The sequence below is a fragment of the Callospermophilus lateralis genome, chromosome 2 (genome assembly GCF_048772815.1).
Source record: "Callospermophilus lateralis isolate mCalLat2 chromosome 2, mCalLat2.hap1, whole genome shotgun sequence".
In the NCBI taxonomy this organism is placed as follows: domain Eukaryota; kingdom Metazoa; phylum Chordata; class Mammalia; order Rodentia; family Sciuridae; genus Callospermophilus; species Callospermophilus lateralis.
This window is the reverse complement of record NC_135306.1, coordinates 132,338,614-132,363,673: the sequence shown is the minus strand read 5'-3', so window position 1 is coordinate 132,363,673 and position 25,060 is coordinate 132,338,614. Positions and strand designations below refer to the sequence as shown.

General features: G+C 38.4%; 1 protein-coding gene across 1 annotated transcript in view; it reads left to right on the top strand.

Moving 5' to 3' along the window:
- Window positions 1-25,060, top strand: part of Fat3 (FAT atypical cadherin 3) — a 610,786-nt gene that overhangs the window by 505,537 nt on the left and 80,189 nt on the right. Inside the window, exons 8-10 of the mRNA XM_076843882.2 lie at window positions 10,896-11,171; window positions 13,602-13,812; window positions 18,559-22,632. Coding sequence (XP_076699997.2) covers window positions 10,896-11,171; window positions 13,602-13,812; window positions 18,559-22,632 — 4,561 coding nt within the window. The remainder of the gene's footprint in view (window positions 1-10,895; window positions 11,172-13,601; window positions 13,813-18,558; window positions 22,633-25,060) is intronic.

The window sequence follows — 25,060 nt, the reverse complement described above, 5'->3', positions numbered from 1 at the left end:
ACCCTCACCTCAGCCTCCCAAGTAGCTAGGACTACAGGTGTGCGCCGCTGTAGCAGCTAGTGATGTAGAGTTTTAAATGTAGATGTCTCATATGCATTCATTTAAACATGAAGCATATATTGCAAGACTTTGAAAGCACCCATTATTTGAGTCCCATTTTGTTGATTTTATTTCAGAGTAACATATAGTTAGCCTTTTCAAAGGAATTGGAAAATTAGGATGAACTTGGAAGTCCCCCTTGGTAGGGCCAAGCTAAGGAGGTTAATAAAGGGTATCGAGAGATTTCTTGGCAAAAGTATCTCAGTCAGTTTCTAGAAGCATTACCTTCTTAAGTAAGAACTAACAGTTTCTAAAATATAAACTTTTGAGTCATCATTATGTTATTGTCATCAGAAAACCACCTTCCAAGCCTCTGCTAATCGAGGCCTCTCTCACATTGACCAAGGCTTCCCTGGCTGTGGTGACAAGCACGAGTCTCTGAATCAGGCAATACCATTGATGTCAAGGACATTTTGACAAAGGCATTCTAAATTTCTTCTAGAAACCATTAATACATCTTCCAATGAATTACCCTGGACAATTTAATGATTCCACCATCAAGCAGAGAACCTTCTCCACTTAACTAAGTATATGTTTTGGAGTCCAAACCAGTTGTTCAGTAACTTTTTGGGATATCTTCTTTTTCTTTTGGGATGATACAATATAGTGTGATCTACGCTTCAAAACAGCCATAAACAACATGCTTAATTTTACCTCACAAATGTCCAGTAACTCAGAGCCTGAGGGATTTGGTGTCTAACCTTTCCTTCATCTTCAGTTTCTTCCTGTTCTCCCAATTCTCTCAGGATTCTTGTGCCTCAGAATACAATATCTGATGACAAATAAATACCTCACCAAGATTGCCTAGTCTGAGTACAGATTGTAAAAATTATGGATTTCAAGTTGCAAAGATTCAGATGAAGCATTTACAGAAACCTCCTGGCAAGACAAAGTCTTATGCATAAAACAGGTTTTAAAGAATTTTTGTGAAAGACATTATTATACTTTATAATATAACATAGAATAAAAATGGACCCCATGTTGATGTCATGGAGGCCTGGAAATGTGGAGTGTCTGGCTTAGAACAGGTCAAAGGGTTGAGGGAGGCAGTACTGTCTGTGCATCTGGTCAGAGATGAAGAATCACAGGGGCACTTGCTATTCTAGACAGGTGAGGAGTGGGCAGCCAGGTGGAATCAGGGCCCATAAAGAGCAGAGATAATGAAATGCCAGAGGAGGTGAGATTACCATCCTGCCAAACACAAAGGAACACTACAAAATTTAAGAGGAATTCTATCCTAGTTCCCAGATGGTGCTCTTTACATTTCATTTACCTGGAAAGGAACCAGGATTTCTTGTAGAAATAGCAAATTCCAGGTTTAAAGCAGGAGTGTGGGGCAGACTGCTTTTCATACCAGAAAAGCCTAGTGGAGTGATATTGAAAGTGACAAAAGGCAACTTGATTTGGTTTCCACTAGTCAAAGATGGAAACCGATTTCAGTCTCAAAATTACTTCATGAGGCAGCTACTTTTGTTACAAGGAGAATGACCCTCCTCTTCTCCAGAGATATCCACATCATAATCTTTAGGATTTTGATGTGCTATATTTCATGGCAAGGGGGACTTTGAAGGTATAATCAAGGTTACAGATCTTAAGATAGGGAGAGGATACTGGAGTATCTGTGCACAAATACAGACACTGTTCTTCCTTCTCAAAATCACATATTATTCTATAAATACATTCCCTACACATCTGTGTATACCTGCAAAGTATACAATTTGATTCATCGGGAAAATCATTTGGTTTAAAGGAAGGAGCACTGACTCAGGCTCAGGTGGCCCAAGTTCAAGTTAGCACTTGCCCAATTTCTGTGTTACCACAGGAGGTAGCTTATTCTCTAAGGCTAATTTTTTTTCTTCCTTATAGCGATCAGACCTTACATGTGTCATGGCTATAGTAAGAATTGAAAAAGATATTATGAAAATGTTCTTGGACTCTATGATGTACTGAACACATACAGACTTTATTAATGCAATCTGGTTTTCAACTTAAAATTGGAATAACATACCTAATAACTATAAATTATGTGTGTGACTTTTATTATTATTCATCAAAGACAGCAGAGATAGTCATGGCCAAATAATAATCTCAAAGTTACATTGATTTGATTCAGGGACTTAGGATGTGTAATTTTGTGATTTTTAATATGCTTTTCTTATTCAAGTCATGCTTTGGATTTATAAAGATAGTAAAACCTTCTTGTGTTTTTATACTCTGCAGCCACACCTAATGTGAAAAATCTCTTTCCAATAATCTCCAAAATTTCTTGAACCCATAGAGGCACTTAAATGAGTTTGGCCATAGCTGTTCTTCCAAAAGGTCAGCATTCCTTGGGGCTGGAAGGGCTTTGACCTACATTCTAAGGTTATCTTTGACTGCCACCCTTTGAAGCTTCCATTACTTCTGTTTCTGCTGCTGTATTTGGAGTTCCTTAGAAAGCAGATTTTACCTTGAAGATTCGGATTTCGTCTTATCTCTTCCTTCCACTCCACACCTGCTTATAAAAGGAGGGGGGGGGAGTAAATCATTTTTGCTAACGCTTGTTCCAGGAGTCCTAGATCAAGAGCCTCCCTGGGGAACGTCTCTCTCATGGAGGGCTACCTTTCATCCAGTTAAGTGTAGCAGTTGAAAAAAGCAGTGGCCCAAACCTTCCTTGTGTGTCTAGATTAAGGAAATGCTGAAACAACTGTACAGCATATAGATGAAGTGAGGCAGCAAGCTGATTCTTAAAATATAAGGTGCTCTATTAAAAAAAAAAGATAAAATCTCAGTATATGTAATAGTTGTGTGCCTGACAACTCAGGAGAAAATCAATTTTTGAAAATGGATTCCAATTTCATAGGCAGCAGGGAATTTTCTATTTAAAATAATCTCATGATTAATGCGCCTGAAATGAGAATGGCCATGTCCATTATCTATTTTTAAACTAGGGTTTCTCCATAGCAAAAAAAAAAACATAATATTTGAACACATATTGGTTCACATACATGTTACATATATTTATTCTTGATGTGTATGTCACTTGGATGCACAGAGAGATGATATGATGGAATGAATAGAATTGGCTCCATAGGACTAAATTCAGGTCTAGCCTTACTCTCGTAACTTAGAGCACATCCCTTAATGTTTTCCCCATTGATAAACTAGGAACATTGAAGTCCATAAAATGAATACGATACAGATTTATACACTGTAAAAGGAGTACATAGCTGACATGTTTTTTATACTTGTGCATTCAAACAAAAAACCTGTAATCTTGGGGAGAATATAAGGGGCTTCACCTTGAAATCACAACCATAGGATGTTTTTTGAATATGGTTTTGAAATACCAGCAGAGGCAGAACAGAATTTCAGTAATTTAGAACTTAATTGGCTCTAATAAAAGACAGAGCTCTTACTCTACAACTCGCCCCCATGGACACTTCATACCAAGAGCCTTTGTAAGGCAGGACTTGGCATCTACCCAGACTTAGCTTAGAGGAGCCTGCAAAACCCAAAGTGTTTGTGGTGGGCAGCATTGAACCAGCTCTGAGGAGACTTCCTATATTCGGGTTTCCTCCTGCTTTGATTCCATTGTACTTCTTTAGGCATTTCAATTACCATTTTGAACACAACATCTTTGAGAGTTACTTTGCTTTGTTTGTTAGTTCAGGAACTCACAAATGGCCCCAACTGTGGGAAATAAAAAGCAAATGAGGAGAAGGAAGTCTTTTACAGGGAAACACTTGTTCTGACTGTAGATTAGGCTCAGGACAAAGCAAGCAGAAAGAGGCAAGCTTTTCAAGAGCACATCAACTTTGAAACTCCATGAAGGTCAGGGCAGGCTTGCTGGCTGGAAAGGCTTTTTCATCAGTTAATATAACTGCCTCTGTGAACACAAATATTTTAGCATCTTGAGTAAGTTAACTTGAACTTTTTAAAGGAAATAGTTGGCATTCAAAGAAATCTGGTATGGTTTTGCACATATGTTGAATATAGAAACAACACCCAAACCCTGCTGGCACACCTCTCAACCCTTTTTGTAGCAGAGACTTTAGAGTAGAGTTCATCCCATGCCTGTGTCATTCCCAAAAGCAAGTCATCCTGGCCTGGGAGTGATAGCACTGCCCCTTTCCTCTCACTCAGAAAAGGATTTCTGTACCAAAGTGAGTGACCATGTAGCCACTTGTAAGGATAGCCATGGTCAAGCTATCTTTATTTTTAAAAATAAATAGCTTTCTGGAATATAGACAAATGCTAGCATATTATTGAACAGAAAATCATTAGAAGTTCTCCTATTAGGATTAATAGAAGAGCATCACTATGCCCACTAGCATTTAATATTGTTCTATAACTATTAGAAAATGCAATTAGACAAGTTATCATATGCTGTGTCCTAGGAATTATCAAGGAATACATTAGATTATCTCTAGTTGCAGTATGATCATATAGCTGAAAAACTTAAAAGAATAAATGAAAAACAATTGCAAATGATAAGAAATTTCAGTAAAAGAACAGGTTATAAATTTAACATATATTAGATAGGTACATATACAGTCAGAGAAATTTAAAAATTGAAAAGATACACTGATGTTTTAGTCAGTTTTTTTCACTGCTGTGACTAAGAAGAACAAAACCTAACAAGAACAATTAGAGGAGGAAAAATTTATTTGGGGGCTCATGGATTCAGAGGTATAACTTCATTGTTTTGACCTGTAGGAGAGGCACAACATCAAGGCAGATGAGTGTGGCAGAGGAAAGTAGCTGAGGACATGGTACCAATAAGCAGAGAGGGTTCCCCTCACCATGGACACAATATATATCCACAAAGCACATGCCCAGTAATGAACTTCGTCTAGCCATACCTTACCTGCCTGCAATTGCCACCCAGTTAATCCCTTTCAGAGAATTAATACACTGATTAAGGTTCTCATAATGCAATCATTTCACCTACACATGAGATCTTTTTAAAATTTATTTATTTTGATTTGTTATAAACAATGGCAGAATAAAATTTATTTCATATTACACATATAGAGCCCAGTTTTTCAAGTCACTGATTGTACACAAAGTATTTTCACACCATTCATGTCTTCATACATGTACTTAGGGTATGATGTCCAGCTCATTTCACCATCATTCCTACTCCCTTGCCCTCTCTTTTCCCCTCCCTCCCCTTTGCCCTATCTGAAGTTCCTCCATTCCATTCCTCCCATGTACCCCCCCTCCACTCCCATTGCCATTATGAGTCAGCATCCTCATATCAAAGAAAACATTCAGTCTTTGGTTTTGTGGGATTGGCTTACTTAACATTATATTCTCCAACTCCATCCATATACTTGCAAATGCCATGATTTTATTCTCTTTAATGCTGAGTAATGATCCATTGTGTATATATACCAAAGATTCCCTACCCATTCATCTATTGAGGGGCATCTGAGTTGGTTCCACAATTTAGCTAATGTGAATTATATTGCTATAAACATTGGTGTGGCTGTGTCCCTATAGTATGCTGTTTTTAAGTCCTTTAGGTATAAGCCATGGAGTGGGATGACTGGGACAAATGGTGGTTCCATTCCAAGTTTTCCAGGGAATCTCCATACTGCTTTCCAGACTGGTTGCACCAATTTGCAGTCCCACCAGCAATGTATGAGTGTGCATTTTTCCCCACATCCTTGCCAAAACTTATTGTTGTTGTTTGTATTCTTGATAGCTGCCATTCTGACTGGAGTGAGATGAAATCTTAGAGTAGTTTTGATTTGCATTTCTATAATTGCTAGAGATGTTGAACATTTTTTCATGTTTGTTGATTAATTATATATCCTTTTCTGAGAAGTGTCTGTTCAGTTCCTTGGCCCGTTTATTGATTGGGTTATTTGAGGTTTTGGTGTTGAGGTTTTTAAGTGCTTTATATATCCTAGAGATTAGTGCTCTATCTGATGTGCTTGTGGTAAAGATTTGCTCCCATTCTGTAGGCTCCCACACATGAGATCTCATATCTAAACCATAACAATTGAAAATGTGATCCCTCTTAGGATAGCACATCCTTTAAAAAGTGCTCAAAACATATTTGAAGCAAACTAAAATATCCCAGAAAAGCAAAACAGTAAATCTAAACAAATGAGAAAACATTCTGTGTTCTTGGAGAGGAAGACTACATTATAAAGAAGTCAGTTCTCCCAGAGTCAATCTGTACTTTTAGCATAATTCCCATTAAAATACCATCAAGTTTCTTTCCTGTGCTACATAAGTTGATTATAAAGTTTTTAAGGAGGAACAATAAGCAACAATAGCCAATAAACTAAGGAAAAAAATAAGAGGGCTTATTTCAAACACAAAACATATCATAAAGCATCTATGATTAAAACATTTTGATATTGGTACATGAAAAGACAGATGAACCAATGGAACAGAATAGAAAATCCAGAAATATACTAATTACATATGTAAATTAAATATAGATTAAAATGGCTTCTCAAATGAATGGAACATAATAGTCCTCCAAAAAGTAGCATTGAGATACATGCACAGCCATGTGGAAAAAAAATAAAACTGGATTCATTCCTCACATAATATGCCAGGAAAAATTCTGAATGAATTAGAAATATAAATGAAAGAAAAAGGAAATATACAAGTGCTGTTTTTTCAGATGAGTTTGTTCATCTATAAACAATATTACATAGAATATTCTAAACTGTAGCATAACACCCAGAAATACAGCCTGGCACTATGGAACATGCCTGTAACCCCAGCTACTTAGGAGGCTGAGTTAGCAGCATTGCAAATCCAAAGGAGCCTGAGCAAATTAGTTGGACCTTGAATCAAAATAAAAAGACTGTAATTTCACAAGTACCAATGAATGAATGAAAGAACAAATAAATAAATAACATTCGAAAATAATAAGGGAAAAGATTGATTTTTTTCACCTTTCACCTAAAAAAATCACTATGAGCAAAATAAAATACATGAAAAAACTGAAAATACATTTGTAATTTTTATCACCAAATTTCCAAAAATAAAGAAGGAAAAGACCAGCTAAACCATAGAAGAATGAGCTGATAAAAAATAGTTTAATAGAAAAAGAAATGCAAATGACTCTTAAATATATAAAAAGATACTCAACCTCACTCATAACAAGAAAAATGCAAATTAAAAACTACACTGAGATGTCATTTCTCATCTATCAGATTGACAATAAAAAAATCCAAATCTTTCCACATACTGTTGCCAAGACTGTGAGAGACAACCATTCTTATATATTGTTATGGCAATGCAAAATGATAAGTCTTTGGAAAGGGAAAATACAGAAATATCTAACAAAACTATAAAAGTACTAATCCTCTCATCAAGCAATTCCAACTCTAGAACTCAAACATATGCTAGCAAAAATATGAAAAGACATGGACACAAGGCTCTTTTGCATACTCTAAGAGGGAAAATTGGAAATATCTTAAATGAATGCCAGTAGAAGACTAATTAAATTAAAATGATACATCTGCCCATTGGAAGAGTATCTCTATGCTGCTGCATCATCATTATCTGCAGGATTCTAACAATATCACTATTGACATTTTGGATTAGATTATTATATGATAGTGGGGATTGTCCTGTGCACTATAGTATGCTTGGCAAAATCCCTAGCCACATTAAATGTCAGCAATATCCTTTTGTCCAGTTGTGACAATGAAATATATCTCCTGATACCTCCCAAGTGACATTTTTGCTACATGTCCTCAGCAAGAAAGAATCATGTCCAATTGAGGAACAATGCTAATTTTATGTTAATTCTAAATGTAATGTTACTGCAATGTGAATGAAAAAGATTAGTAGAGAAAACTACATACAATAAGATTATATTAACAAAATAGTTTAACAAACCATAAAAGTTTTTACTTGAAATTACCAGTAGGAGAATAAGGGAATAGGATGAATGGAACAGGTATAAAAGCCAAATTTCTTTGAATATGCAATTTTTGTGAAATTGAGTTTGATACCTTTTTATATAGAATAAGACAAAATTAAATGTTAAAAAGGCAAGTCTAAATTTTGAAAGTAAATGGAAACAAATGCTGTCAAATATATATCTGGTTAGTGGCATGTCTTCCAAAGAAGAATTATTCTAAGTGATTTTAATCATACTAATTTGACTTCACATTCCTAAGAACAAAAAGAACTGAAAAATAATATTAAATTGTTTTCAATGACCATAATTGCAATGTAATTATAATAACAATGGTGGTCTTGTTATTCTGGGACTTTTGTGTATGAATTCCAGATAAAGCAATGGCTAATTATGATGAAATCATTTAATATGAAAAATGTCATCCTGTCAGAGAAATGAGAAAAAATGTAAAAAAAAATAATGGCCTTGAGTAAAACTTGATGCTCTATTTTTGAAATGGAAACAGCAGTATGAACTCATGAAATATTTGTTTTAAAAACACTCCTTTCCAAACTGTGTCTGATGAAACCCCAAACATGTAGTAAATCCAGTAGCAATGAGAATTCCTAGCACTGGATTGTGATCTATCAATATCACCATTTCTAACTAAAAGGAAACCAATACTTTTTGAAGAAATGGATAATTTAGAGTTGGGACAGAAAATATACAGATACCTCTGGAAAAAATTATCAGTAGCAATTATCAGAAAGCAAGAAGGTTCTGGAGCTGTGTCAAAAAATTTTGAGAGCCAACCTGAAGACACTCCCACTGGCCAAGAAAGGATTCCCCATCTAAGAGTGAATTTAATGACTGAAGTGGACAGAAAAAAATACAATGTAATTAAAGTCATGACATATAATGTTTTTAAAAATACTTCAATGGCTACTTTTAGAGATGTTAAGGAACCAAAATCTTATTTGTCAATAATAGAGGGAAAGAATTAATTCTTAATCCTGCCTTTCTGATATGAAGTATATTCCAGAATAACCAAATAATGGAGAAATTTCTATTTACAGAACTATCCCAGCTATCAAAATAGGAAGGAACCACAGAATGAGAAATCATCTCTTGAAATTTTTAACAAATTTGTGTTACCTATGTAATGATCATCATGGCAGCTAGCATAACAGAATTAGAGGAGAACCTGATGTCATGCATTTCCAGAAGGAAGTGTACTGTGCCACTGTTGTAGGATATTTGTCAAAAAAAAAAAAAAGGCAACTGGACCTCAATCTTATTGAGTCTCCTAGACCAAACTGCCAATTTATAACAAATACAGGGAACAGACGGATGTGTAGAACAAAACCACAGGGATGCTATGAGCAAATTTCAGACTGCAAACTAAAGAGGAAATAGCTCAGTTTCTTCAAGATTGATAATGATCCATAAAAATTGCAAGGAAACAGACTGAAATAGAAGTAATAAGATAAAATGAAATTAAAGGACATATAAACTGAATGCAAAATTTTTTTGTGTATCTTGATTGAAAGAAATTAATATACACATGTATAAACACATATGTACATAAACATGCACAACAGGATTGAAAACCATTGAAGAAATATGATACATGAAATATTGGTATTAAGGAATTATTGTTTTCTTTGTTTAGATATAATTATACTCTTATACGTGTTTGTGCATGTGTGTGTTTCTGTTTATTCTGACTCCCTATAATTTAGGGATATATATACTAAAATTATATAATAGCTAGAGTTTTCTTTAAAATAAAATGGGGTACCAAGTGAAGATAAATAGGAAGCTAAAATGAAACCAGATTTGCTACATGTGAATCATGGTCAGAACTGAGTGATGAATATTTGAGCATACATTAAGCTATTAGTTTTATATGCACTTAGAAAATTTTATAGAAAAATGCTTTATGAAAGAAAATAATTTGGAAATATTATATTTTAGCTATCATTAGCACCATGTTCTTGAATCCTCCTGTCTTAATCACCTTGTTCACCGATGTGACTGAAAGACCTGATAAGAACAATTTTAAAGGAGGAAAAGTTCATTTAGGGGTTTAATGTTTCAGAGGTCTCAGTCAATAGACAGCCAGCTCCATTCCTCAGGGCTTGAGGTGAGGCAGAACATCATGGCAGAATGGTGTGGCAGAGGGAAGTGGCTCACATGATGATCAGGAAGCAAAGAGAGACTTCACACACCAGATACAAAATATAGACCCCATACCCCCAGGGCACACCCCCAGGGACCCACCTCCTCTAGCCACACCCTACAGGCCTTCAGCCCCCACTTCAGTTAATCTCATCAGGGAATCAATTCACTGATTGGATTAAGCCCTGTAACCGATCATTTCACCTCTGAAGGTTCTTGCATGGTCTCACACATGAGCTTTTGATGGATACTTGCTGTCTAAACCATAACTCCTCCCAAAGCTGCCAGTGCTACCCTTGAGAAGCTTGACTATGCTGAGTCCAGCTCTGTTCCTTCTTCCCTTTCCTCTGTCTCTTTGCCTCTGCTTTTCCCATTCTGTGACTGCCACCATATAAGTCCATTATGAGAAGAAGCCCATAGAAATAAACTAAGATAATAGGAATTTACTAAGAAGGTCACCTTGTGATCTTTTCCATTGTGCCTCAAATAATTCCATGAAATTATCACCTTCTGGTGGCTGTCTCCTCTGTTCAATTAATAGTGAAGATATTGATCAGCTCATTGTTTATATTCCTGATAATATGAATTACTAATTACAGAGGGTCTTTTATAAATAAGAGAGCTTTCTACATGTTGAGATAGCTGCTAGGTGTTACGATTCAAAGACATGGGGGAAGTGGTGAGGAAGGAGCCTCTTTTATCAGCAATGAGTGAACTGGCATTAGTGATCACTCTTGTCTTCTTTTAACTATAGGTATTTATTAAAGTGCTGGATAATAATGATAATGGCCCAGAATTCTCTCAGCCTCATTATGATGTGACGATTTCTGAGGATGTGCTTCCGGATACAGAGATATTGCAGATTGAAGCCACAGATAGAGATGAGAAGCACAAGCTGAGCTACACTGTCCACAGCAGCATCGACTCCATCAGCATGAGAAAGTTCCGGATCGACCCCAGCTCTGGTGTGCTCTATACTGCTGAGAGATTAGATCATGAAGCCCAGGACAAGCACATTCTCAATATAATGGTAGGTAGGGGCAAATGGCTAATATGCTGTCCTGACAGGATCACTAACCTTTCAAGGCACAAAAGTCTTCAAAAGTACAGGGCCCTTGGGTGTGGATACACCAGTCTACAGTCTAAGTAGTAGTGAATTTGACTTTTTTACTGCCAGATTGCATTTACTTTTGCCTTTTTATTTCAATAAAGAATTACTGTTGTTAGATAGCAGCTTCATGTTTTTTGCCAAGCTGAAATATTAGACAAGCTTTGCAGACACTGGCAGACAAGTAAATGCTTCCAACAGACTGGCTTGAGAGTGGAGGAGTAGGCCATATTCCCAGGCTCTACCACTGGTTTGCATTCAGAAGATGTGTGGAAGTGTTGAGAAGTCTGTCACAAGGGCACTTACTTATCCAGCCTGTGCAATTCTCAGTTCCTGAAAGCATTTAGAGGCCCGATTGGGTACTTTTTGTACTGCCATTGAACCTAGAAGTGAATACTGGCACACAAAGAGATCTCAACTCACTCTAAAGCCTGTAGAGAGTCTTAATTCTCAATTTGTGTTCAAATTAGGTAGGAGAAATAATTGAAAAGTAGAGATTAATAAGAAACTCTATGGCCTATAATCTGTTCCTTTAATGATCCATGAACCCCATGGGCAATGCACAGCCACTGCCTAACAGAGCCCTGCATTCCTTAAGACCTAGTAGGATGACACAGACTTAATCTTGAGCACTGATTGGCTTTAAAACACTCTAAGACCCTATGAATTCCCAGGAAGCAGCTAAAAGTAATGTTGCACTAAATGCCACTTTTCCTTCCCAAGACTGGAGAGTTTTCTGGGCAAGAGGAAATTTGAGTATCATGCCCTCAGTTGTGGGTTCCAGCTAAGGCTCCAGGGAACTGAAGGGGTGGTTCACAGAGGTCATCTGATCCACCCCCTGGCCTTCATTCATTCAACAGATATTTTTTGAGTATATACTGTGCACCAAGCACTATTCTAGGCACTGAAGACACAAAAGAGAAAAAAAGTCTCTGCACCCTTGGAGCTAACAGTTGAAATTGACCTAGATGTTAATAATTCCAAAATAAAGAGTTCACCTTGGTCCTTGGGTGTGGATACACCAGTCTATAGAAATTCAGCACACTCATTGTTTTGCTTTTGCATGTGTTTTCTTCAAGAGCAGAACCTGTGCCAGTTACTAACTCCATTCTCATGGTTTCTAAGTCATTTCTGTTTATTGTTTGCTTAACAAACTCAGAATTCAGTTTGGTCACCCTCTACCAAGCATCCATTATGTAATTGAATATTTAGAGCAAACAACTCCTTTATGCTGCCTTTCTCCAAGCTAAACCATTTTAGTCATGTTACTTATTCCTTCCAGGTACTATTTATGAAACCCCCTTCTCTTTGATGGCTCTTCTCAGCACATTTTTTAATTTACTCACATTTCTGTGAAGTTATGCAGCCTAAAATTGAACAAGCCAAGAATACACATTTAACTAGTACTGTATCAAATTATAGCAGAACCATGTGGTTAAAGTATTGATTGTTTGTAAGCTTCAGCCATATGCAAACCAGGGGACATTTTAAAGCCATCAAGCCAAGTTTTTTGATGGAGTTACATGAAGGATCTCAATTTTAGAAATTGATTGTAGTCATCTTACCAGTGGTCAGGATTCTGTCTCAGCTCTGGGCCTTTGAGTATATTGGATCTTCTTGCCTCAAAGTGCCACATGCGATGATCACCACCATTTTATTACTTCTACCTGTTCTTGTCACTTCTTCCAGGAAGCTGAATGCTAGGTTAGGCTCTTCTTACTGCTTATTCTGAGGGCACATTTAGGTAACCCATGCTGGCACTTATCACTGGGTACTATACCTGCCTATTTAATTATTTGTAATCCCAAATTGACCCTAAGCTTCTGGAGGGTAGAAGCCATATCCAATTACTACTGAGGCATCAGAGTTAAGGAACTTGTTGGATAATAGATGACAATAAATGTTTGTTGAATGAATGAATGGCAATGCCCACATTGTATTCATCAATTCCACTCTTTAGTTTCTCCTGTAGAAGAGCCTCTGTCCACCATTCCATGAGCAGATGTTAATACACATAACAAGGGGAAAGTGGCTGTGCAAGGGGTCCCAGAGCAGAATGCTGTGTTTGTGATATTTTTGATATCAAGGCATTGCTTCTGCAGACACAGGCTGAACAAAGACTATAGGACAGGCTTCCTGAGCAAAAAGATGATGTAGCCCCTGCTCTTGATTTGCTTACCATGTTCTTGCTTGGTAATACCATTGTTAATTGAGCATGTACTAAGTATCTGGAACTGGGTCAAGAACTGTGTGCATCATCTTTTTTTGTTGTTGTTTTCATCATAGACATAGCCATTGAGTTCTTTGCTGTTTAAGAGTTTAGTCCTACTGCTTCTTGTATTTTGCCTAAAGGTCAGAGATCAGGAGTTTCCTTATCGAAGAAATTTAGCCCGAGTCATTGTGAATGTGGAAGATGCTAATGATCACAGTCCTTATTTTACCAACCCACTATATGAAGCATCCGTGTTTGAGTCGGCTGCTCTGGGATCAGCTGTTCTGCAAGTGACGGCTCTGGACAAAGACAAAGGGGAAAATGCAGAACTCATATATACCATAGAAGCAGGTGAGAGCTGTTACATGGCAAAGATTACAGCATAATGCATGGCATTCAACCTCAGTAGTATCTTTCACCATGGTGAATTCAGATTGATACCACTGGAACATCTCTAATGAAATCTTGGCCAAGCACCACCCATTTTTTGTGATAATGGTGCATAAAGTTCTTGGCGTGTCAGTATTATGTCTTCCATTGTTGACAGCAAGGAGAGTTTCCTTCCCTGTGTTCAATCTTGGATTTTCCTGGAATGAAGAAGAAATGTGTAATGCATTCTGTGGCTTTTACCCATGGGCCAACAAGTCATGGTTTCAGGTTAAAATAACCAAAGCCTCCTTCCTGTCACCTGAGGGCTGCTGGGCTGTTGAACTGAATCTTATGTGTCTTTGTTTACTTGTCAGTAGGTGAGCTGTGGCTTTCAGAATCCCTACACTCTCACAGTTAGCACAGTTCACCTCACTGGAGGCAGTCTGAGTAGCAGAGAGTTTGGTAGATATGGGGTCTGAACTACTTGCTTAACCTGACAGATAAGTAAGTACAGGCTCTTGTTTTGTTAAATTTGAGATCTTTTAAAATCTGTTTAACACCCATAGTGTGCTGATGGTTGAAGACCATAGGGTACTGATGGTTGAAGATCAATAGCTAGAAAGCATCTATGAGAGAGAGATGAATGTCCAAGGAAGAGATAGAACTGTGAGCCTGAAAATGACAAATACCCTTTGTCTGCTCTGTTTTCCTTATCCTGTTCTATCTTTTTTGAATATGCAAGCCACATATTTCCAAAACGTTTTGCAACATTATGTCTGTTGTGCATAATGCCAAATGCAATCTCCTCTTATGCCAGCAATAGATATGCCTTCATTTAAACGTAGAGTATTTTTGTAAGTAGTTGAATTAAAATAGGAATGCTAGAATGACAGTTTTTGGACTAGAAATTTTAGAAAAGGAAAAGCCAATAGCCTTCTTTAAAAAAAGTTTCTGTATCAAATGATAATCTAAAATTATTCCCTGTATTAGGTGTCCACATTTTATGAGTCTATTCTAAGCTTGTGCGCTCTCGCGCACTATCTCTATCTCTCTCTCTCTACGTCTCTCTCTCTCCATATGTGTGTGTATGTGTGTGTGTATGTATGCATGTAAAGAAAAGATGTTAGTCCATGATAGTTAGGGTCTGTGGAATTTTATTTCAGCCTAAAGCTTGACCAGTATTTAGAAATACATTCCTTATTTTATTATTTAATTATGCGATCCTTGCTTTTATGGTACCCTAAAAATATATGGAAAATTCTCAAAATTTTTTTGAGAATATGTACATGACAACACAGTTGTCACCTAATCCAACAATTCTTTTTATTCTCTGTGTGGTTTTCTCTGAGCTTGTCTTTTCTCTTTCCCTCTATTCATTCATGCATGTACATTGCTTCATAACATTGTGATCATTTGGATATGAAGTTTTATTTCTACGTCCTTGTCATTTTCTAAACATTTGTCTAAGTGTCCACCTGCTTTTTTTATTTGTCATTTAAACACTACTTTTACTTCTCTTATTTAGCCAAAGAATCTTTCACCCAATTTGGTGTTCTCAGGGAGTGATTTACTCACCATTCAGCTGAAAAGACTGCTTCTCCTATTTTAACTTGCATGACTGCAACATGGTGCTCAGTTATTTCTTTAATAACTGACTAAATCAAGAGAAAAGTTATTTCCTTAAAACATCCGAATGTTACATATTACTAAAAAAAAATTAAAGAAAACACAGGTTTATTCACCTGATTAAAAAATAAAATATTCCTGTTGGTTAGGGAAATCCCATATATATAGAAAACCTAAATCTCCAGAAAACTAAACTTTTTTTGATATCTCAAAAAAGGTGATTTTTGTTGAAGTGGGCACCAAGCGAATGAGAATTACAACACACACAAGAAATCTCTCGTAGACATTGAGACCTTCACAGACTCGAAGACCTACCTTGAGCCTACATTGGTCCTTCCCAGATTATAGAAAGAAAGACAGATCACAGGTGCTTCAGTATTTTTAGCACATGGTCAGTGGTTGTGTAAAATGTTATGTTTTAACTTCTCTCACAGACCTCCGATAAGCGAGATTTTTCTCTATTTAATGATGTGCTATAAATTCCCTGTCTCTTGCTTGGCCTCTAAAGTGACTACAGAAGCTTATATTTTAGTCTGAAGAACTGAGTTTTGAGTTTGAATAGAATTTGAGGGCAGCGCTTCAGGACTTATTTTAGCCTGGGTTTTCTGTTTGTTGCCAATGGTGATTCTGAAGTAGTAGCACAGCACAAGAGAGACACAAATAAGAGTTGAGTGAGAACATGGCATATTGGATCCCAAGTGGATAGAGAATTAAAATTCGCTTTTGATTTACATCTCCTCCCAATCATTTCAACAAATAATTATCAAGCACCCTCTTTGTGTCAGACACTGTGCAATACATCAGATAAGTATGAAAAACACAGCTTTTGCCTAGTTGCCAAAGTCTAAACAAAGCCATAGATTCCAAGAAAACAAGCAAGTAGAGATTCCTTTTCAAAGATTCAGGAATAGAAGGAGAGGATATGCAGGAACAGGATCTCAGGGAAATGGGTCACTGTATTGAAGAGAGAAAGAGAACCTGAAGTATGAGTCCAGAATCCTGAGAGGGTATAGCAAGTGGATCAGTTTCCAGGGGACAGCAGGGCCATGAAGTTCAAGTAGAAGTCAAGAGCTGGATCACCTTCATTCCTGCTTTAATGTATCTTGCTAGGAATGAAGAAATGTTGCTGGGGCTGGTACAAGGAAGGATTTGTCTATAAACTCTGAGGTAGGACACCATAACCAGTGAAGGCAGCAACTTGGCTCAGTTGCTGTCCCTGGAAGGTGACCATTGATAAAGTGAAATGACAGCTGGCTCAAATGTTGGATCCATGCCTGATTCCACTGTGCTCATCATTGAAAATGTAAAAGCTTACCCAAACATCATTAAATTCTGTTGTTGTCATCACAAAATGATCATATTTAGGTGGCAAAGTGAAAAAAAATCATGCTGACATCAAAAATGACATTGTTTAATATCACATTGTGGGGTTGGAATTAAATTGGCCTCTCTATTGGATATGCTTCCCATTGAAAAGTATTTTATTGAAGTAGATTTTATAGGAATATGACCTTTTGCTTTGTGGACATGGAGATGTTTATTTAATAAGTATACACCAAGAAGTGTAGACACAGCTGTATTTGCTATATATTTCAATAAACATATCACAACTACCCCTAAATCCAAGAGCCTATCTTAATGATTTTGACATTTAAATGGTTTATACGCTTGCCATACTACAGTACTCAAAAATAAGGAAAGATCTAGCTATAGTTGAATAACCAGGATCTTTAAATGTTGATTTAAAAGAGTTTCAACACAAAATAAAGGGTGTTCTTTGAGAAGCATTGGAGAGTCCAAGGAGGGAAAGCATAAAGCAACTTGGGAAGGAAGTAGCTTCACACCGTCTACTATTTTTGAGCTCCTGCCCCTACCCACCTTCTGTACATTCTTCAGATCTTTTGTTTCTTTGCTCCTCTTTTGTTTCAGTCATCCTCAACAATCCCAGATTCCGAATTTTTTTTATGTTTTAGAGGTGATGTCATGGCCCATAGCTCTCCCCATGCCAGACCTGGCAAAACAGGTCACCATGTCTTTGTTTCATAAGGGTTTTGATTCAAATTCTTGATTTTAAGGCTGTTCTCAAGTGCTTAGTGAATAGAATGGCTACAGATTGGAGCAATGCACTTGTAATATTTTATGTCTTCTTTAATGTCTATCTGTACCTCTGTGTGTTCAAGGGCATGGGAGAAGGTTAGAGCAGTAGTGAAGAACAGGGGAGAATTCAGGGGAAAAAAAAGTACAACTTGCAAAACAAACAGTGACTTGGGAAGAATTCTCTGTGACTGATAAAACCCACCACGCCAAAGTAGCATTTGGAGGAAGTTGATTTTTTTATTTATTTTTAAAATATCTTTATTTTATTTATTTATTTTTATGTGATGCTGAGGATCGGATCCAGGGCCTTGCACGTGCTAGGGGAATGCTCTGCTGCCGAGCCACAACCCCAGCCCTGAGGAAGTTGATTTTGATTAATAGGGTAAAATAGCACTAATACCATGTAGCATATATTATCTTCGAGATAAATAGTAACCAAATGCCTGCATGATGATCTTCCAAAACTAAATGTGAACATGGCACTGGTTTAGGGATAAATAGGTAGATAGATAGATAGATAGATAGATAGATAGATAGATAGATATTTTTTTTCTTCTCTGTACTAGCAACATTGGTATGTGTCACCCAGTCTGTCCCTGTTCTCACAGGGCTAGGAATGAGGAAGTCCTACACATTTATAGCAGAAATAGCTCTCCTATAAGCTCTTATTCTCTGGCTTAAATGTACCCCAATGTGTGCCACTGCTGCTACTGCTGTTTTTAACCTAGATCAAAAAACTATGGATCTAAAGTTTATAATTTTACTGGAAAACTCATATCACTTTCTTTTCAATATCCTGGAAAGAGAATTCTCTCTTTTCTTTGTTGGTTTGTTTTCTCTTTCAGAACGATAAGAGATGAATAGAAATATATGTATCTATATTCTGTTGGCCACATTGCACTAGAGTTTCTTTACATGAAGGGTCAACCTTCAGAAAACCTTTTTTTTTTTAATGACTCCCTTGTAATTCCTTTTCCTCATTAATTTCTAATTTCTGTATTTTAGGGAATACTGGAAACACATTTAAGATCGAGCCAGTCCTGGGCATCATCACTGTTTCCAAAGAACCAGACATGACAACGATGGGTCAGTTTGTCCTGTCAGTCAAAGTCACAGATCAAGGTTCCCCACCAATGTCTGCCACTGCAATTGTGCGCATTTCCGTCACCATGTCTGATAACTCTCACCCCAAGTTCACTCATAAAGACTACCAAGCTGAAGTAAATGAAAATGTGGATATTGGAACCTCGGTCATTCTAATCTCTGCCATCAGTCAATCTACCCTCATTTATGAAGTCAAAGATGGAAACACTGGTGGGGTCTTTACCATAAATCCATATTCTGGAGTCATCACCACTCGGAGGGCTCTGGATTATGAGCGTACTTCCTCTTACCAACTCATCATTCAGGCCACTAACATGGCAGGAATGGCTTCCAATGCCACGGTCAATATTCAGATTGTTGATGAAAATGATAATGCTCCAGTTTTTCTCTTCTCTCAATACTCAGGCAGCCTAAGTGAGGCTGCCCCAGTCAATAGCATTGTCAGGAGTTTGGATAACAGCCCACTGGTAATTCGAGCCACCGATGCTGACAGCAATCAGAATGCACTACTCGTGTATCAGATTGTAGAGTCTACAGCCAAGAAGTTCTTCACAGTGGACTCCAGTACAGGTGCAATCAGAACAATTGCCAACCTGGACCATGAGACCATTGCCCATTTCCATTTTCATGTGCATGTGAGAGATAGTGGTAGCCCCCAGCTGACTGCAGAGAGTCCTGTTGAAGTGAACATTGAGGTTACAGATGTGAATGATAACCCACCTGTTTTTACTCAGGCTGTGTTTGAGACTGTCTTACTTCTCCCCACCTATGTTGGTGTGGAGGTCCTGAAAGTTAGTGCCACAGACCCTGACTCTGAGGTGCCTCCTGAACTGACATACAGCCTAATGGAAGGCAGCTTGGATCACTTTTTAATTGACTCAAATAGTGGAGTACTCACCATAAAAAACAACAACCTCTCCAAAGATCACTACATGCTGATAGTTAAAGTGTCTGATGGAAAGTTCTACAGCACATCCATGGTCACCATCGTGGTTAAAGAAGCCATAGATAGTGGCCTTCATTTTACACAAAGTTTTTATTCCACCTCAATCTCAGAGAACAACACTAATATAACCAAAGTTGCTATTGTCAATGCAGTTGGAAACCGCCTTAATGAGCCCTTAAAATATAGCATCTTAAACCCAGGAAATAAATTCAAGATAAAATCTACCTCAGGAGTCATTCAGACCACTGGAGTCCCCTTTGACCGTGAAGAACAAGAATTATATGAGTTGGTGGTGGAAGCCAGCCGTGAACTAGACCATCTACGTGTGGCTAGAGTAGTGGTCAGGGTTAACATTGAAGACATCAATGACAATTCTCCAGTCTTTGTGGGTCTCCCTTACTATGCTGCTGTGCAAGTTGATGCTGAGCCAGGGACTCTCATATACCGGGTAACAGCCATTGACAAAGATAAAGGTGCAAATGGAGAAGTGACCTATGTCCTACAGGATGACTATGGCCACTTTGAAATTAATCCAAATTCAGGGAATGTTATTTTAAAAGAAGCATTCAATTCTGACTTGTCCAACATTGAGTATGGAGTCACCATCTTAGCCAAAGATGGTGGAAAACCCTCTTTGTCCACATCTGTGGAACTTCCTATCACCATTGTCAACAAAGCAATGCCTGTGTTTGATAAGCCCTTTTATACAACTTCCATCAATGAAGATGTGAGAATGGACACTCCCATTCTAAGCATCAATGCTACCAGTCCAGAAGGCCAAGGCATCATATATATTATTATTGATGGGGATCCTTTTAAACAGTTTAACATTGACTTTGACACGGGGGTCCTGAAAGTTGTGAGTCCTTTGGATTATGAAGTTACACCTGTTTACAAATTGACAGTAAGAGCTAGTGATGCCCTTACTGGTGCCAGGGCGGAGGTCACGGTCGACTTGCTAGTTAATGATGTAAATGACAACCCTCCTATTTTTGATCAGCCTGCCTACAATACAACATTATCAGAAGCATCTCTCATTGGGACACCTGTTTTGCAAGTTGTCTCTACTGATGCAGATTCAGAAAACAATAAAATGGTGCATTATCAGATTGTGCAGGATACGTACAACAGCACAGATTATTTTCACATAGACAGCTCAAGTGGCTTAATCCTGACAGCAAGGATGCTGGACCATGAACTGGTGCAACACTGCACTTTGAAAGTCAGAGCAACAGATAGTGGCTTCCCCTCACTGAGCAGTGAGGTTCTAGTTCATATCCACATCTCTGACATAAATGACAACCCTCCAGTGTTTAATCAGCTAATTTATGAATCATATGTGAGTGAACTAGCCCCCCGGGGTCATTTTGTAACCTGTGTTCAAGCCTCGGATGCAGACAGTTCGGATTTTGAGCGATTGGAATATAGTATTTTATCTGGGAATGACCGGACAAGCTTTCTGATGGACAGCAAGAGTGGTGTCATCACACTGTCCAACCACCGAAAGCAGCGAATGGAGCCGCTGTACAGTCTCAATGTGTCTGTTTCTGATGGGTTGTTCACCAGCACTGCACAGGTGCACATCAGGGTACTGGGGGCTAACTTGTACAGCCCCGCCTTCTCACAAAGCACATATGTAGCCGAGGTGAGAGAGAATGCAGCTGCTGGGACAAAGGTAATTCACGTGCGAGCCACAGATGGGGATCCTGGAACATATGGGCAGATCAGCTATGCCATCATCAATGACTTTGCCAAGGATCGATTCCTCATAGACAGCAACGGACAGGTCATCACTACAGAAAAGCTAGACCGGGAAAACCCTCTAGAAGGAGATGTTAGTATTTTTTTGAGGGCCCTTGATGGTGGAGGGAGAACAACTTTCTGCACTGTGAGGGTGATTGTGGTGGATGAAAATGATAATGCTCCCCAGTTCATGACAGTGGAATACAGAGCCAGTGTCAGGGCAGATGTTGGAAAGGGCCACTTGGTCACTCAAGTTCAAGCCATGGACCCAGATGATGGAGCCAATTCAAGGATTACTTATTCCCTATATAGTGAGGCCTCCGTCTCAGTGGCTGACCTCCTGGAAATTGATCCTGACAATGGCTGGATGGTTACAAAGGGCAATTTTAACCAGCTGAAAAATACAGTGCTGTCATTCTTTGTCAAAGCAGTAGACGGGGGCATTCCAGTAAAGCACTCCCTCATCCCTGTCTATATCCACGTCTTGCCCCCTGAAACATTCTTGCCTTCATTCACCCAGTCTCAGTACTCTTTTACCATTGCAGAAGATACAGCCATTGGAGGCACCGTGGACACCCTGAGGATTTTGCCCAGTCAGAATGTCCAGTTCAGCACAGTTAATGGGGAGCGACCAGAGAATAACAAAGGGGGGGTCTTCATCATAGAACAGGACACAGGCACTATCAAGCTTGACAAGCGCCTTGACCATGAAATTACGCCAGCTTTTCACTTTAAAGTAGCAGCCACTATACCCCTGGACAAGGTAGACATTGTGTTTACTGTGGATGTAGATATCAAGGTATTGGATCTGAATGACAACAAGCCAATCTTTGAAACTTCAAGCTACGAGACCATCATAATGGAAGGGATGCCTGTCGGCACCAAACTCACACAGGTGAGAGCTAGCGATATGGATTGGGGAGCCAATGGGCAGGTCACTTATTCCCTCCACTCAGATTCCCACCCCGAGAAGGTAATGGAAGCCTTCAATATTGACAGCAACACAGGCTGGATCAGTACCTTGAAGGACCTGGATCATGAGACAGACCCTGCATTCTCCTTCTCCGTGGTGGCCTCTGACCTTGGAGAGGCATTCTCTCTTTCTTCCACAGCCTTGGTCTCTGTCAGAGTGACAGACATAAACGACAATGCACCGGTCTTTGCCCATGAGGTCTACCGAGGAAACGTGAAAGAGAGCGACCCACCAGGCGAGGTGGTGGCTGTCCTCAGCACCTGGGACAGGGACACTTCTGACATCAATCGCCAAGTGAGCTACCATATTACAGGTATGTCTCAGTGCCCACTGTTTTCACCAAGTCCCCTGCTTATCACACAAAGGTGGGAGGCAGCAGGGGTAAGAGCAGGAGAGAAGATAGAAGGTGACATGAGGACCTGAACATAATAAAGCATTTCTGGTGAGAAGTAAAAGATCTCTAATAGATTTGTTTTGTTTTGTTTTGTTTTGTTTTTTCAGTTGTTGGTTGTTATTAACTCAACCTTACTTTGGAGTTCATTAGTTTGCTTACAACATTTACCCAGGATGGCATCCAATTCTCTTGTCACTTCTTATCATTTTAAAAAGGAGTCTGGTCACACATTTTAATTGAAGAAATACAACTGATAGCTCTTTGCGATTGGGGAGAGATATTTTTAACAATATTCCTTTTCTTTACGTTTTTAGTGTTCAGAAAAAACAAATAACTTGATCCCAGTAAGCTTCACATACAAGCCCCTCCTGGTCATAAAAACACTTAGGCATACACATATATAAATTAGAAGACAGGGTTTGATCCTTTGCTGAGAAATCCTAAATTATAACTCCAAACCAATGGACATTTCTTCTGAGAACTCTTATTTTTGTGGGGGATCCCTTTTCTGTCTTTCTAAATTGCAAGTAGCTGTTCTTTGGGAAGGCCAAGATAGAAAGATGAGGTTATCAGGAGTATGCAAAAAATGTCACTATTGCTCTGCAGGGTTGAGGATTTCCTATCACCGTGCAAAGAGTTGTCACTGATTGGGAGTAGCTTCCTAGAGGTAACTTGCCTTCAACAACAAAGAAGAAAGTATTGATGGTGTGGAGAAAGCTTCCTAGAAACTATTCAGAGGTGGGGGTTAAAGCAAATATTTTTACTCTGTGACATTCAAAGCCAGAACATAAGCAACGTGCCAAAAGATTTTAAAGATTCCATCAATACTTGTAATCAGGTGGCTTTCCCTTTAGAAAAACCACATTATTCACAGTGAAAAATGAATTAATTAGAATGCCCTTAGGACACAGAATCTACTTAACTATGTTAGTGGAAAAGTTAATTAATCACTGCAGAATAAGATCCACAGTAGACCAAACATGTCGATGTGTGGGGTTGCCACACTTTTCAGCCTGGTGCTTCTATTTCCTATATGGAACTGGATGCTCAGTGGTGTTTTCTGCTTAAGAACACTTTATGTATCTTATGCTTTATCTGATATTTTCTGCCTTTTCCCATAAAAATACACATTTCTGCAATTAAAGCCTGAACCAAAGTGGTAAGGAAAGAAAGGAGAGTGGAACAACACTTTGATTAAATAAATGCAAATAGCATTTAGCTTTGGAGGAAGAAAGGGTTTCTTAGACATTCTGAGAGATACTTTTCTATTTGGAGGAATTGTTACTCAGTCGTAATTATTTACATATAGTCTCTGAATTCTCAGGAGAAGATTTCAAGGGACCATCCCATCGACTTTTCTGAAGTAATGAGTACAGAGTAGCTTAAAGCTACTGTTACTATTAGCCATGCCAACCACCAACTGATTTTAATTAGATTTAACTTTTGCTCTTGATGTAGCACAACGTGGCTGTGTGCTGCCTCAGATTAACAAAGGACCATTAATCATTTTATATAACAAAAGAACGGTGTGGGCCTGCCTGCACTGAAAGCACTTAATAGAGAGGTTAAATTTGTGTGCGCTGAAATAATATTCAACTAAAGCATAATTGAATCCTAGCCAGTGGTGGAGGAAAGTGATATCCCCAGGAAGACCCCGAGCCTCCCTAGAGTATGGTTTCTCGGCCACAGTGTGGTTGATATTTGGGGGCTGGATATTCTTTGCTGTGAGGGGCTGTCCTACATATTGTAGGATGTTCAGCAGCATCCCAGACTTCTACCCATGAGATTCCAGTAGTATACACCACCATCACTACCCTTCAGTGCAGCAACCAAAATTGTCTCCAGACACTGAAAATCTCTGCCCCAGAGGAATATACAGCCCTCACCTTTTCTGCACTGTTCATATAATTTGGTTCTGTTTTTCCTGTTATTGCCTCATAGTGCTAAAGCCCTGGAACTAACCACCTCCCTGTGCCATATAGTCAAGAGTGCAGCCAAGCACTCGCAATTTCACTCCTTCCTGCTCAGTATACCTGTAGGGCCATGATGTCTGCCCTCTGTTTTGGGGGGATGCATTGTAAGAAGGTGAGATGGCTTTGTTCTTGCAGGGAAGTAGCAGCCAGCATACAGTTATGTGTTCCTTATTTATTTATTGTGCTAAAGGATAAATTTAGGCACATTAAAATTTCAAAGAGTCTATCTGAGTCAACAGCAATTCATGAACTGGATAACTCCAGACTGCAAATTGTTCAGAGTTCCACCAAAGGGGCACTAAGAAAAAACTCACTTATAAGATACTCATGTAAGCAAGACAAAATATTTGGGTAAAGTGGAATCATAACCTTAA